This window comes from Ursus maritimus, unplaced genomic scaffold (genome assembly GCF_017311325.1).
Source record: "Ursus maritimus isolate PB19 unplaced genomic scaffold, ASM1731132v1 scaffold_7, whole genome shotgun sequence".
In the NCBI taxonomy this organism is placed as follows: Eukaryota; Metazoa; Chordata; class Mammalia; order Carnivora; family Ursidae; genus Ursus; species Ursus maritimus.
The window spans coordinates 19075625-19090431 of record NW_024426885.1 but is presented as its reverse complement, the minus strand read 5'-3'; the positions used below and the strand labels follow the sequence as shown (position 1 = coordinate 19090431).

Genomic DNA, 14807 nt, shown 5'->3' with positions numbered 1-14807 from the left:
AGAAATAACAGAGTGGTTTCCGTGATGTGGTAAAGGAATGGTGTGTGGGCATTAGTGTTATTGTGGCTAGAATTGTTAGGGAAGTTTTTATGGAGGAAATAAAACTTGAGTGTATCCTAAAGGATTTTGCTAAGTGAAAAGAGCAGTAGGGATGACATTCTAAATGGGACCATTGGAAACTCCAAATATGTTGCTGTCTTTCAGGGAATAACGTATAAATCTTACATAGCCTGGAAGATTGTCAGAAGATAACAAGTAAAATAAGTGAAGTTTGGATAGGTGAATTAAAACTTTGATAGCAAGCTTTATCTTTTTTTTTTCAAGCTTTACCTTTGAAAGCAATGAATCCTCAGCAGTTCAGCTCAGTAATTATATGTGATCATTTATATGCCAAATACCTTTCAGGCTCTTTGGATTAGTAATATTTCCTAAGTGTCTGTAATTAATCATGAGTTGTTTGGCAAGTTATTTAAACACTCTCAGCCTTAGTTTCCTTATCTATATTAATCATCTTGTATATAATAAATAGCTCTCAAACTTGTGGGTAAATGACAAAACATCCAGCACAGTGCCTGATAAATAATAGTAGGCATTCTGTAAATATTAGTTTACCTCTTCTCTCAAGATTCTTAGTATTTTCTTACTATCTCCAATTGCTTAACACTCTTAGCTCACAAAAGCCTAAAGGTTTTATCTGTGGTTGTATATTAACACAGATTTTAATTTCTAAACATATGAGATAACATGCTTTCATTAAACTTCGCTCATCAAAATTCACTTAGTTTACTTTCTATGATAATGTGAAAAGTAATCTTGTTTAGTTGTCATTTATTAGATCAAGTCATATAAAATTGCCCATATATGACTGTTTCTGACCTAAAAAATAGTAATTTCATGTGATTAAACCTAATATAACTTGTGACGATAACTGGTGAATTATTAAAGTACTTATGTAGAATTTCCTGTCTTCATTTTTCTCTTTAAGATCCTGATAATTTAAGTGACTCTCTTTTTTCTGGTGATGAAGAAAATGCTGGGACTGAAGAAATAAAAAATGAGATAAATGGAAATTGGATTTCAGCATCCTCCATTAATGAAGCTAGAATTAATGCCAAGGCAAAAAGGCGCCTGAGGAAAAATTCATCCCGGGACTCTGGCAGAGGCGATTCAGTCAGTGATAATGGAAGCGAAGCCCTTAGAAGTGGAGTAACTGTACCAACCAGTCCAAAGGGAAGGTTGCTAGATAGGCGATCCAGATCTGGGAAAGGAAGGGGACTACCAAAGAAAGGTTGGTATATTCCATGTCCAAAGAAACAAATAGAAAACAGTATAACCTGATAAACTATGGTTTCCTTGTTCTAGGAATCTGAGAAATTTAAACAATGATAATGTAAGATTTTATGATTTATGTATGTTTTTTTACAAAGTAATAGTCTGAGGACCATCCTGCTTTTTTTTTTAAGTTGAGCTTTTTTTCTGGAGGAGATTGTTTTCTTGAGCAGAACTTTATTATTTTCAGCAAAATACACACAAATTTTTTGTATAGTTATGAATTGTGCATGTATTCTCTAACTTTACTTGAAAGTAGGGTTAGAAATTCATCGTACCTGGGGGACCTGGCTGGCTCAGTCAGTGGAGTGTGTCACTCCTGATCTTGGGGTCATGAGTTTGAGCCCCACGTGGCAGGTAGAGATTATTTAATAAATAAAAGTTAAAAACAATTCATCATACCTATTATCTAATGAATGTAATTATGTCCTTTGTTAAGAATATAGGAGAAGTCTAAATTGGATTGGTAATAAGTGGATCAGAATTTTAATGATTCTGTAAATCTGGTTCCGAGTTCCTCCCTCCCTCCCTCCCTTCTTCCCTCCCTCCCTCCCTCCCTCCCTCCCTCCCTCCCTCCCTCTCGCCTGTCTTTCTTTCTTTCCTCATTCATTCATTCATTCATTCAATTTAATTTATTAAAAGATTTAATTTTTTAAGTAATCTCTATATGTAACATGGGGCTCAAGATCAACCCTGAGATCAAGAGTTGCATGCTCTACCAAGTGAGCCAGTGAGCACCCCCCCTCTTTAGTTCTCATTTGAATAGTGGAGTGAAATGATCTTTTTTTTTTTTTTTTAAGATTTTATTTATTTATTTTGAGAGAGAGAGAGAGAGAGAATGAGTAGGGGGAGGGGCAGATGGAGAGAGAGAATCCCCGAGCAGACTCCCCACTCAGTGAGGAGCCACATGTGGCCGCCATCCCAGGACGCCAGGATTATGACCTGAGCCGAAGGCAGACACTTAACTGAGACACCCAGGAATGATTGTTTTTTTCACTGCTATGTCCAGTGCTTGGAGTCGTGACTTAGTTGTAGATACTTAAGTATTTGTTGATGAGGGGTGTTAGCTTTGGTCTGTGGTAGGATTTTGATATAATTTGGAGATTTCTCAGCTTCTAAATGGTGTGAACTTCAATTTATAGCCAGGATCCTTCTAAAGTGTTTTTGTGATTGGTCAAAAACTGTTATTCTTGTTGAATGGCTCTACAGCCATTGGTTAGATCAAAATGAATCCCAGTATTCAGATTCTGTTTTGCTCTAGTCTTGATATAAAATACAAGCTCAAGAAAAATTGGTGATACTGAAAAGTTCCTTAAAAATAATGTAATCTATTAAGCATTATAAAAATATTTCAATAAGTTTATGTAGAAAAACCACTTTGAAAATTGGAATTGTTAAACTTCAGCTGGTCAGTTTGTAAATAGAAGTACAGCGAAATAATGTTCAGTGCAGTTAATGCTTAAATAGCTTAGTTATTTGTTAACATATTGCCAGTTGTCAAGTATAGTTTAATGTGTATTATATTTAAAGAGTATTTGACTTTGAAACACTAACAGTGGAAACTGTGCTTCTTTGTTAAGTAATTTCTCCCTTACTGAGTTTCCTATGCCACATCTTATTGGCTCAACATACTTCCTTTTGTTTTGGTCTTATGAAATGTCAAATGACATCTAGAGCTCAGCTACATTATCACACCCCTTGGGGTCCCTGATATACATATTTTTCTGATTTGTTTTGTTTTGTTTTTGCTTTCATTTTAAAGCATCTAACTTTTTAGTTTTAACTTTATAAACTATTTCAACGCTGTGTTTTAGAAATGGATTATAAAATATATAATATCTGATCATTACTGAAAAAGAAGTGATCCAAGAAAAAAGAGGCTTAAAGTATAATTCAACTGGAGGAAAAACTGGCATAGAAATTAAAATGCAGTTTTTTAATTGTTATTTAATTAATATCTGAATATCTAGAATTATTTCATATTTCAATTAAAATTTATGAACTATGAACTTTGTGTTCTTTTCTTTCTCAATTCTAAATTTTTACAGGTGGTGCAGGAGGCAAAGGTGTCTGGGGTACACCTGGACAGGTATATGATGTGGAGGAGGTGGATGTGAAAGATCCTAACTATGATGACGACCAGGTATCAGTGTTGTACTTTTTAAAAAAAATCTGTGTTTAAAATGCTTATAAGTTTTTTGACTTCATGTTTGTAGTTTACTTATACATTTGTCAAATTATACATTCTATATCTATACTCCGTGCCTGTCAAATCATGTATATATGATTTATAGTGTGTGTGTGTGTGTGTGTGTGTGTGTATAACGTGTGTGTGTATATATATATATATGTGTGTATACACACATTAATATCTGTATCTAAATCATACATATACTCAGTCCTGTTAGACTTTTAGGTAAATTTTGAATTGGGAAACCAAATTAACTGATAATGATACATGTGTAATTTTCACTTAATTTCTGAAGTGAGTCAGAAGTAGGTCTTTATAGATTTACTTAGGGTTATTGAATTGACTATTTCTCTCTCTCTTTTTTTTTTTTAGATTTTATTTGTTTATTTGAGGCAGGGGGAAGGGCCAGAGGGAGAAGCAGACTCCCCGATGAGCAGGGAGCCCAATGTGGGTCTCAATCCCAGGCCCCTGGGATCATGACCCAAGCCGAAGGCAGACACTTAACCGACTGAGCCACCGAGGTGCCCCAAGTTGACTATTTCTTTAAAAAAGTATTTACTTGAGAGAGAGAGAGAGAGAGATTGGGAGAGAAGCAGAGGAAAAGTATCTTTAAGCCAGGCTCCCTGCTGAGTGTGGAGCCCGCTGCGAGGCTCGAACTCAAGACCCATGAGGTCATAACCTGGGCTGAAACCGAGTCAGATGCTTAACCGACTGAGCCAGCCAGTCACCTCCAAGTTGACTGTTTCTCAGTAAATTATGTTGAGTTTATATAGTTTCTATAGTAATGATAATTGAGAAGAATATATATTCTTTTGAACATCATTAAAGAGTTATAGATATTAGGTTCCTTTTAAAATATTACTGTTTAGGATGGTAACTCTGTGGTAAATTTTATTTTGGGAATACAACTATCTTTTTTCAATGTTGAGAATGTAAATTTTGTTTTTCTTTCTTATGCTGTGCCTTTTATTCCCATGAGTTATTCATTCCATAACTGGAAGCCTGTATCTCCCACTCTTCCTTCACAATCTTGCCCCTCCCCTCTGGTAACTCCCAGTTTATTCTCTGTGTTTACAGGTCTGATTCTTTTTTGTTTACGTATTTGTTTTAGTTTTAGATTCCACGTATGAGTGAAATCATGTGGTATTTGTCTTCCTCAGTCTTATTTCACTTAGCTTATTTCACATAGGTCCATCCATGAGAATGTAAATTTTTAATAGATTTTATAACGAACATATATATACTTATTTTTTAATGGAAGATTTCTAACTTATACAAAAGTAGGATAATGTAACAGACATTCTTGTACTCATCTCTCAGCTTTACCAACTGCAGTAATTAATAACTCATGGTCAATCTTGTTTTATCCTGTAACTCCATTTATTTTTCCTCTTGTATCCCCCTGCATGCACCCCCCCCCCCATGCTCTGGATTATTTTGAAACAAATCCCGGACATTATGACATCTTTTTTAAAGTACTGTCTTTGCATGAGATAATGCATGGTGATGAGAATTTTAGACAGGAAGTTATCAAGGTATATATTAGATTGTTTTTATTCCATATTTTTTGTATATACTTATCTATTTTAACTAATTGTTGAACATGGAAGTATTTCTAATATGAAAAAATATAGGATTCAAATACTATAGAATCTTTGCTAAATGTTCTAATCTTCACATAAAGTCTTTCAAGTGTGTGTTGTTAGAAACTAGTCACAAGTTGCATATAAACATTTCTGGGCTTTTTTGCAGAGGACAAAGGGGATAGAAAATTAATGGAGATAATTCTTCCTTTTTCTGAAATTTTATTAGTTGAATAATGCTTTTCCTCAGAGATTTTTAATTTTTTTTAAAGTTAAATAAAATCTTAAAAAATTTTTTTTAAATTATTTATTTGAGAGAGAGATAGAGGGAACATGAGTGGGGAGGAGAGGGAGAAGCAGACTCCCTGTCCGATGTGGGACTTAATCCCAGGACCCTGGGATCATGACCTGAGCTGGAGGCAGACGCTTAACCAGCTGAGCCACTCAGGCACCTTCCTTAGAGATTTTTTTCATCACAAGGACATTGATTCTTGTTATAGGGACTTTTATTATAATACTAATCGTGAAGTCTTTGGTTCCTCCATTTTTTTAAATTTTATTTTTTATTTATTTTTCAATGTTTTATTTATTTATTTGAGAGAGAACACAAGCCAGGGGTTGGAGGGGGCAGAGGGAGAGGGAGAAGCCAACTCTCCGTTGAGCAGGGAGCCAGATGTGGGGCTTGATGCTAGGACCCCGAGATCACGACGTCACCACCCGAGCCGAAGGCAGACACTCAACCGACTGAGCCACCCAGGTGCCCCCCCCATTTTTTTTTTTTTAAGTGAAGTTTTAATGAGAATACTAGGTATGATAGGAAGCCATCTTAAAGCTTTTTGGTCACTGAAGGATTGGTTTTGTGAGAGGTACAAAAAATTAACAAGATACTGGGGGTTGGGAGCAAGTCATACTTGCTGTGGTTAGTGGTTCTAATCTCTATATTAGTTTATTCAGATTTGTAAAAGAACAGTGACATAATTCTATTTTAGTATCAGTGATCAAAGCATGTAGCATATCTTTTTCTTGCCCTGAATGAGAGTGGAATAAAAAATTGGTTGGAATATAAAGTCAATATAAAATTAAAACTATAAAATTATATTTTATATTTAATTTTAAGTTGGAAAATAAAATAAAAAATATAAAATTTATATTTAAATTTTAAGTCAGAATAAAAATTAAAAATACAAAATTTCAGGGGCTCCTGGATGGCTCACTCAGTTAAACGTCCAACTCTTGATTTCCGCTCAGGTCATGATCTCAGGGTTGTGAGATCGAGCCTGCATCAGGCTCTTTCTGGGCATGGAGGCTGCTTAAGATTCTTCTCTCTCTCCCTCTGCCCCTTCTCCCCCGTGCTCGCTTGTTCTCTAAAAAAATAAATAAAAAATTAAGTAAAAACAAATTTCAGTTTATCTGAATATTTTGTTCACTAGTTTATAACTCTTTCACCTCCTTTCCCTCTTAGGAGAACTGTGTTTATGAAACTGTAGTTTTGCCTTTGGATGAAACAGCATTTGAGAAAACGTTAACACCAATCATACAGGAATATTTTGAGCATGGAGATACTAATGAAGTTGCGGTAGGTTTAAAATTGCAAGTATGATTTATTTAATATAGGAAAGAAAACACTATTAAAAGCAGAACATCATATCCAAAATGATCTTGGAGCACTGAATAAGTTTAAGCATTTTCTTTTGTATAAATGAATTTCTAAGAAATGGAGTAAAATTTCCTTAATGTAGATTAGTTCTTTCCTATTTGAGATGTGATGAGGGCTATATGCCATTTCTTTCTCTGAAAAAATGGCACAGTAATATTTTAATAATTTTTATAATTATAAATTTTTTGTAATTGAAAGTATATAAAATAATATTAAGAATTTCTGACATCTACGGACCTTCTCAAACCTCTTCAGAGATCTCGGTTAAAAATGACTGATTTAGTTCCATTTTTTTGACATTTATTTCAGTGTTTAGGATTAAGATAAAATTTATCTTTGTATTCTGTCCAAAAGAAGGAGAACACAGATATAAAGATTTGAATAAAGAATTTGAATAAGAATAAAGATAAGAAAAAGAATACAGAAACCAAGAGAACAAATGTGTTTTTTTTTTTTTTTTTTTTTAAGATTTTATTTATTTATTCGACAGAGATAGAGACAGCCAGCGAGAGAGGGAACACAAGCAGGGGGAGTGGGAAAGGAAGAAGCAGGCTCATAGCCGAGGAGCCTGACGTGGGGCTCGATCCCATAACGCCGGGATCACGCCCTGAGCCGAAGGCAGACGCTTTAACCGCTGTGCCACCCAGGCGCCCCCAACAAATGTGTTTTTGAAACATAATTTGCATGGGAACATTTCCTGTGTTATGAGTTGTTCATAAAGTAAATCTAAAACGGTAAGATAAAACTACCTAACTAGGATTATGGGCTTAAAGTACTAAAATTGCAACTTTTTTTTTTTAATTGCAACTCTTTAAAAGGCTTTTATTTATTTATTTATTTTTTAAGATTTTATTTATTTGACAGAAAGAGAGACAGCCAGCGAGAGAGGGTGGGAGAGGAAGAAGCAGGCTCCCCGATGTGGGGCTGGATCCCAGGACTCTGAGATCACGCCCTGAGCTGAAGGCAAACGCTTAATGACTTAGCCACCCAGGCGCCCCTAAAAGGCTTTTATAATTTAGACTCTTATACTTCAGACTGGGCTTTCTTGGTTTGTCTGACACCATGAGGTCTGATATCCTTAGATTTGTAGGATTTAAATATAAAACAAATATTTGTTCAGTGCATACCATGTGAAGGAATATGTAATAGGTGATTCCTGCCCTTATGAAGATCAGTCAGGTAAGGGAAGAGATATATATAATGTGAAGCCTTCTATTGTAGAGGAAGAGTTTAAAGTCCTGTATGGGTAGACTATTGAAGTCCTATCTACCGAGCATGGGACTAGAGGTATACTATGTATTTATTAACTGAGTAGTACTATAAGCAGAGTGTTATGGAAGCATAAAATGGAGAGTAATAGAAAAGATGATCTGAGCTATGTAAGAATTAGAAGTCTGCCAAGGTAAGATGGTTGAAGAGTTCTCCAGAAAGGAGAAGTATCATGTTTAAAAGCAATGAGTTAGTTGTTCAAGCACAGTCCAGGAAAGAGGAAATTCAGTGGGAAGAGACTGCTAACAAGGACACCAGTTAGATGGCTGTGAAAATAGTTCTGGCACCCTTTTAGTAGTATAACATGATTTGAATACTCTGAGAAAACTAAGTAAAAAGGAAGGCACTCTAAGTAACTGAGTTAGAAGTTAGCTTGTAGGGTCATACTGCCTGTATTTCACTTCCAACTTGGCCACTCCAGCTATATGCCCTTAGCAAATATTTAATTTTTCATTGCTTTAGGTATTATGACAGTACCTCCCTGGAAGGGTTGTTTTGAGTCTTAAGATAATAGAAATTGAAGTGGCTGTTACAATGCTTGATACGTTATGTACAGTAGTTAATATTAGCAGGTGCTATTATATTTTTAATAGGCAATTTTAACTTAATCCCAGCATTTAAAGAAATAATTCCACTTAAAAACAAGAGTTTAAGATCTCCTTTTAAACTTTCTATGAACAGTATAAAGTAAACTTTAGTGCGAAGAGAAAACTTTGAGGAAAAGTAGAGTATAAATAGCTTATGATAATGTAAAATGAATCTCACCACAAATATTCATAGAAGAATATTCCTAGAAATTAGGAGCGCCTGACTGGCTCAGTTGGAGGTTATGTGACTCTTGATCTTGGGGTCATGAGTTTTGAGCTCCATGTTGGGTATAGAGATTACTTAAATAAAATTTTTTTTTTTAAATTATAAGACACAGGGTTAATTAATTTGTAACACCAAACTTATTAGCAGTATATGGTTTAATACTGTTTTAGGTGTAATTCACATTGTTGAGTTTAGTGATGTTCAGATAGTGAAAGCTTGACAGAGTGGATCAATATTTAATTTATATGCACCGAAAGATGTATTTATCCTATCCTACAAAATTGACTGCTTTTCTGATTATTTCCAAAGGGGAAAAGGATGTATGGATAAAGTCTTGAATTTTCGAAAATAAAATTATATTGAATTAAAGGCAGTGACATATACTTCTTAGTTTTGTTTTGTTTTTTAAATAGGAAATGCTAAGAGATTTAAATCTTGGTGAAATGAAAAGTGGAGTACCAGTGTTGGCAGTGTCGTTGGCATTGGAGGGAAAGGCTAGTCATAGAGAAATGACATCTAAGCTTCTTTCTGACCTTTGTGGGACAGTAATGAGCACAAATGATGTAGAAAAATCATTTGACAAATTACTGAAAGATCTACCTGAACTGGCATTGGATACTCCTAGAGCACCACAGGTTTGTATGACTCTTTATTCATTCTCTTCCCCACTACACTTCCAGTTATAGAAATAATACATGCTCCTAGGAAATTTTAGTAGATAAAGAGGACAAAATGGCCCATATTTTTTACCACACAAAAATAGCCCTCTGACATTTAGCTGTTCTTTTCTTTTTCTTTTTCAAATACAGTTTTCATCATACTGTAATTTTATATCCTGCTTTTCCCCCATGCTCTGTATAGTTTGCAGGTCATTATTTTTTTTTTCCTGTGTATTTTATGTGATACATGGTTAAGCAGTTTTATGAGCTAGGATTTCAAAAATATGTAGATTGTTACAATTGAAGATTGAATTGGCTGGACTGATGTTTATTATAAAAATAATCATAAGTCTGTTCCCTTTTGTAACTTTGTGGGGAAATAATTAGAAAATTAATAATTTATGTTTCTGTTTAGATTCTGCCCTCAAAGCCTTATACTTTTATTAGATTTAATACATGCTGATACTATAATGTGACTTTCTGTTTTGAAACTGAAAATATGTGAAAACGTTGCTATTTACTTGATCAAAGTTTTAAATCAAGGTAGGAGCACTCTACTTAAGCATTAATTTAGAAATAGAGTATAGGTAGGTTAATTCCTAAATGCTGTTTCTGTTATACTTTTCTATGACATACAGCAGTCTGTGTAAGGTATTGAGCAATGATTCAGATGTGGACTTTTTATAATAGTACTCATATATTAAAAAAATTATTACATAAATTTATATTATGGAATTTTTGAAAAATAAAGGTCAAAAGGAAGCAAGGTCAGCAAAAATAACCGCTGTTAGCATTTTGGTGTTAAATCTATTTTACTTTCTGTGGTTATATATCAATGTATGGTTTTTATGTATCCTTGCTTTTTTTCTTTTAATAAAAAATGGAGTTACACCGTGTATGCTATTTTATAAACTTGGTTTTTCTTACACCATAAAATGTGGTAAACGTATTTCCTAATGGCTACATAATGTACCATCTTACATATCATTTAACCATACCTTTATTGTTGGACACTAACGTCATTTCCAATTTTTATAACAAATAATGCTATGGAAAGGAGTGCCTGGTTGGTTCAGTCTGTGGAGCATGTGACTCTTGGTCTCAGGTTCATGAGTTCAAGCCCCACACTGGGTGTGGAGCCTACTTTAGCAATAACAACAAAAGGAAGTAATGCTATGAATATACTTTCAGACAGAAATTTCTACACACAGTTTTCTCCATAAAATAAATTCTCTTAATCAGTTTTTGAGAAAACCTAGTGCCATTTTTTTGTTTGTTTCTAGAAGAGAGTTTTCTCTTGAACTTAGTCCATTGGCTTAACAAGTAATTTTGATCGTATACTATGTTTCAGGCAGTGTCAAAGGTGTTGGGGGATTAGAATTGAGCAATTTGCCCCCACCATGGTACTTATCTTGAAGGGTAAGACGTGGGAGTGTATGCCAAGCATAACTAGCAGGTGCTAAATAGTATCTTAGATATTGACTATGTAGTTCAGCCAGTCTTTATGGTTTATGTGTTTAGAAATTGTGTCCTATAAAGGTTTATTTTAGGTTTTTTATGTAGCTTTTTTTTTTCTTATTATAGTTGGTGGGCCAGTTTATTGCTAGAGCTGTTGGAGATGGAATTTTATGTAATACCTATATTGATAGTTACAAAGGAACTGTAGATTGTGTACAGGCTAGGTAAGTAAAATAATTTTTCTACCTAGAATTTTAAAAGAGGGCAAAATTCTACAGGATTTTATTAAAATGACATTTGGATTAATCAGACATTGTAGACCTCTATTTGTCATTTGTGTGCATTCGCCATTGCTAAAACAAAATTGAGAGATATTGTTGACGTATAACAGGAAGAGGACAGTACTATAATGTAGAAGTTTGGGATTTTAGCTAAACCATTAGCTACCTTTATATCAAACCAGTCTTCTCTGGGTCTCAGTTTCCTTATTTATAAAATGGAAGGATTGGACTGAGAATGTTTAAGGTCTGTTCAAGTTTTCACAATCTGTAATTATTTAATACTCTAGTAAGATGGGCAGTAACAAAGGAGCCCCATTTTCAATTATTTTATATTTATCTGCTACAACAATATTAGGAAATAATGTTTTTCACTCTTGTTCTTTGGTATAATTAACTTTAAGCTAAATGCAATATTTGGGAGTCATCCTGTATGATTTTTATAACTTTCTGGAAACTTAGATTTGGACTTAGCCATGTGTTAGGTTTTCTCAGGTGTAGATGTTAACTTAATTTTCTAGGACTGCTCAGATCAGAGTGGAATGGTTGCCCTCATAGGAAGGCACAGATCTGTGTAAAAGTTAAGTTTTATGTGAAATGTTTCTTCTCAGTATAGATGAATTATTTTGTAATAAGGTTAGATTTTTTTCTTGACTGAGAAAAGAAAATAAGAGAGTATGAGAATATTAACATGAAAAGCAACTTTTTTTTTTTGCTCCCAACTTTTTATTTTAAAAAGTAGTTTTTTAAAAGACTTTTGAATTTTAGGTTGCTTTTATGTTATGTGAAAGCTTTTATGTCAGCCTTAAGCATGTCCAAGTTGTCAAAGTTATTTATTGATGTTGTTATTTCTTTTGGTAGAGCTGCTCTGGACAAGGCTACTGTGCTCCTGAGTATGTCTAAAGGTGGAAAGCGCAAAGACAGTGTGTGGGGTTCTGGAGGTGGGCAGCAGTCTGTTAATCACCTTGTTAAAGAGGTAACTACTGGGTATTGTCTTTAACCTAATTTACATGTATTTCTCTAGGGAAGTAAACTATGCCCTCTAGCTGGTATTTTTGCAGACAAAAATTAAGTTCAGTCTTAAAGCTACAAATGGAAAATTGGATAACCTTTGTATATTTGGCTTTATACCCTAGCGCTATAAATTATACAAGAATTATATAATTGTTATTACGTTTTTATGGCTTCTCTGACTTAAAAATAAGACTGAGTTAAGTTAAAAGGGCTTTCATAAGAAGACTGTATTTGAGGGGGCGCCTGGGTAGCGCAGTCGTTGTGTCTGCCTTCAGCTCAGGGCGTGATCCCGGCGTTATGGGATCAAGCCCCACATCAGGCTCCTCTGCTGGGAGCCTGCTTCTTCCTCTCCCACTCCCCCTGCTTGTGTTCCCTCTCTCGCTGGCTGTCTCTGTCAAATAAATAAATAAAATCTAAAAAAAAAAAAAAAAAAAAAACAGACTGTATTTGAACCTCAAAGGAATGCCTGAAGTTTTTTCTTATATTGGTGTTTAAAATTATTCAAATACTGTCAAAATAAGATCTTCTATTTTGTAGTTATTCAGTAAATAACTACATTTTTAAATGAGTAATTTGAAACTGGATACTCTCAGATCATATGTTATGAATTATGAACAGTAGAGTAGATCAGAGTGGTAGAGTTTTGTAAGGAAGTTCACCACCTGTATGCATGCTTTAAAAGTAAAAATAATTAATTTATTGTGTTAAAATGCCAGATTATTCTCTATGGATCTTTTTTTCTGCCAATAATGTTCTATAACAGGAAACCAGAAGAAGTATTTAATCTTGTTTGCACATTGTTAAGAAAATTAGAAGATTTATAGCTCATGTGCTTCTGATTTTTGAGCGTAATCTTTTTATGTGACTGTAGTTTCAATATTTAATCTTTTAACGATGTGTGTACCTAGTTTGAGGGTTAAGGAGCTGAAAGTATAGATTTTTGACCAGTTTGCTTTTATATATCTTAAAGTAGATAAGTTGGTGTTTGTAATGTTATGATTGCAACATCTGCTTTTAAAAAATTTTTCAAGTTATTGGAAAGATTGAGATGTAAACCCAGTCAAGATACTAGGGCATTTTGACAAGAAAATCACATAAAAGGCATCTAGATGGGAAAGGAAGAAGTAAAACTGTCTCTATTCTCAGATGACATGATCTGTATACAGAAAATCTGAATGAATGTACAAAAAAACAAAAACAAAAAACCAAACTGTCAATTAATAAATGAATTCAGCAGGGTTGTAGGATATAAGATCAATATACAATATTCAGTTCTATTTCTGTACATTAGCAGTGAATGATGTGAAGTGAAATTAGGAAACAATTGCTTTTACAATAGAATAAAAAATATTAAAATACTTACGAATAAATTTAACAAAAGAAGTGCATTCTCATATACCAAAAACTGCAAAACATTGAAATAAACTAAGACCTAAATAAATAGAAAGATATCCAGATATCCTGTATTTATGGATTGGAAGATGCAATATTGTTAAGGTGGTAATACTCAGGGCACCTGGCTTTCTCAGTTAGAGGAGCTTATGACTCTTGATCTCAGGGTTGTGAGTTCCAGCCTCACATTGGGTGTAGAGATTACTAAAAAAAAATTAACTTAAAAAAAGAAAAAAGATGGTAACGCTCCCCTAAAAATTAGTACTTTTAGAAACTGTCAAATTATTTTATGTGAATTATCTCAATCAAAAAATAGTCAAGATAAAAATTGAAATAAAGCTGCCAATATGAGTTTGAGGTTCACATTATTTGGATATTCATTTATTTTTACATGGAAGGATGAGTTGGACAAAGAGGACTTTTAGAAGTATATACATTATTTATAATTTATCATTTTCAAAAAAATTCATGGAACCTAATGGAAAACATTTAAATACTTTAAGTTGTGTAACAATGTTACAAAACTCTAAATGATATAATTTAAATAATAAATGTATCAGTTTACAATTATAAAGTAAAAACATGTTATTCAAATGCCATGCTTTAAATATTTACTTTCCTAAAGCAGGATAATAGAAATTATTCATTAGGATGTATTCTGCTGATCAAATTTTACTTTACCTTTCGTGAAAATACGTTACAGAAGTTGAAGTCAAAGATACTTAGATTATTTAATTCAGTCAGCCAACATTCATTGAGTGTGTACTAGGTGCAAAGGTGATTTTAACAGGCAGTGTATAGGGAAGAACATTCTTGTTGGAAGTTCTTGTGCTGGAAAAGTTTTCCTTCTTTTCTCTGGAGCCATAGAGGTTATTGTTTTTGATCAAGAAAGTCAAGTCTTGCCTCTTTAGCTATAACTAGAAGCTGAATTACGCATGAATGTCTCAGATAATTGGTTTCAAATCCTTAGCTGTAGAGAAAACAGAAGGTATATGGAAATTTTGTTCTATCTGATAAAACTCTATTATCATCACTCATTTTTTGGCTGCCAGTGAACTATTTAGGTCATCCTGATGGAAGTGAAAGTTTGTGACACTTTATTAATAGTAAACTGTTATCTAGAGACTTTCAGTCAGTGCCCTCTAGTGGTCTTTAAAATCCCTT

General features: G+C 33.7%; 1 protein-coding gene across 3 annotated transcripts in view; it reads left to right on the top strand.

Annotated features, from left to right (window-relative positions):
* PDCD4 (programmed cell death 4) overlaps nucleotides 1–14807 on the top strand; it is a 29039-nt gene that overhangs the window by 9197 nt on the left and 5035 nt on the right. For 2 of the 3 annotated variants that reach the window (XM_040624312.1, XM_040624313.1), the window contains exons 3-8: nucleotides 986–1288; nucleotides 3378–3472; nucleotides 6566–6679; nucleotides 9256–9477; nucleotides 11086–11183; nucleotides 12099–12213. In XM_040624312.1, the coding sequence (XP_040480246.1) occupies nucleotides 986–1288; nucleotides 3378–3472; nucleotides 6566–6679; nucleotides 9256–9477; nucleotides 11086–11183; nucleotides 12099–12213 (947 nt within the window). The remainder of the gene's footprint in view (nucleotides 1–985; nucleotides 1289–3377; nucleotides 3473–6565; nucleotides 6680–9255; nucleotides 9478–11085; nucleotides 11184–12098; nucleotides 12214–14807) is intronic. The other variant, XM_040624314.1, reaches the window with a different exon arrangement.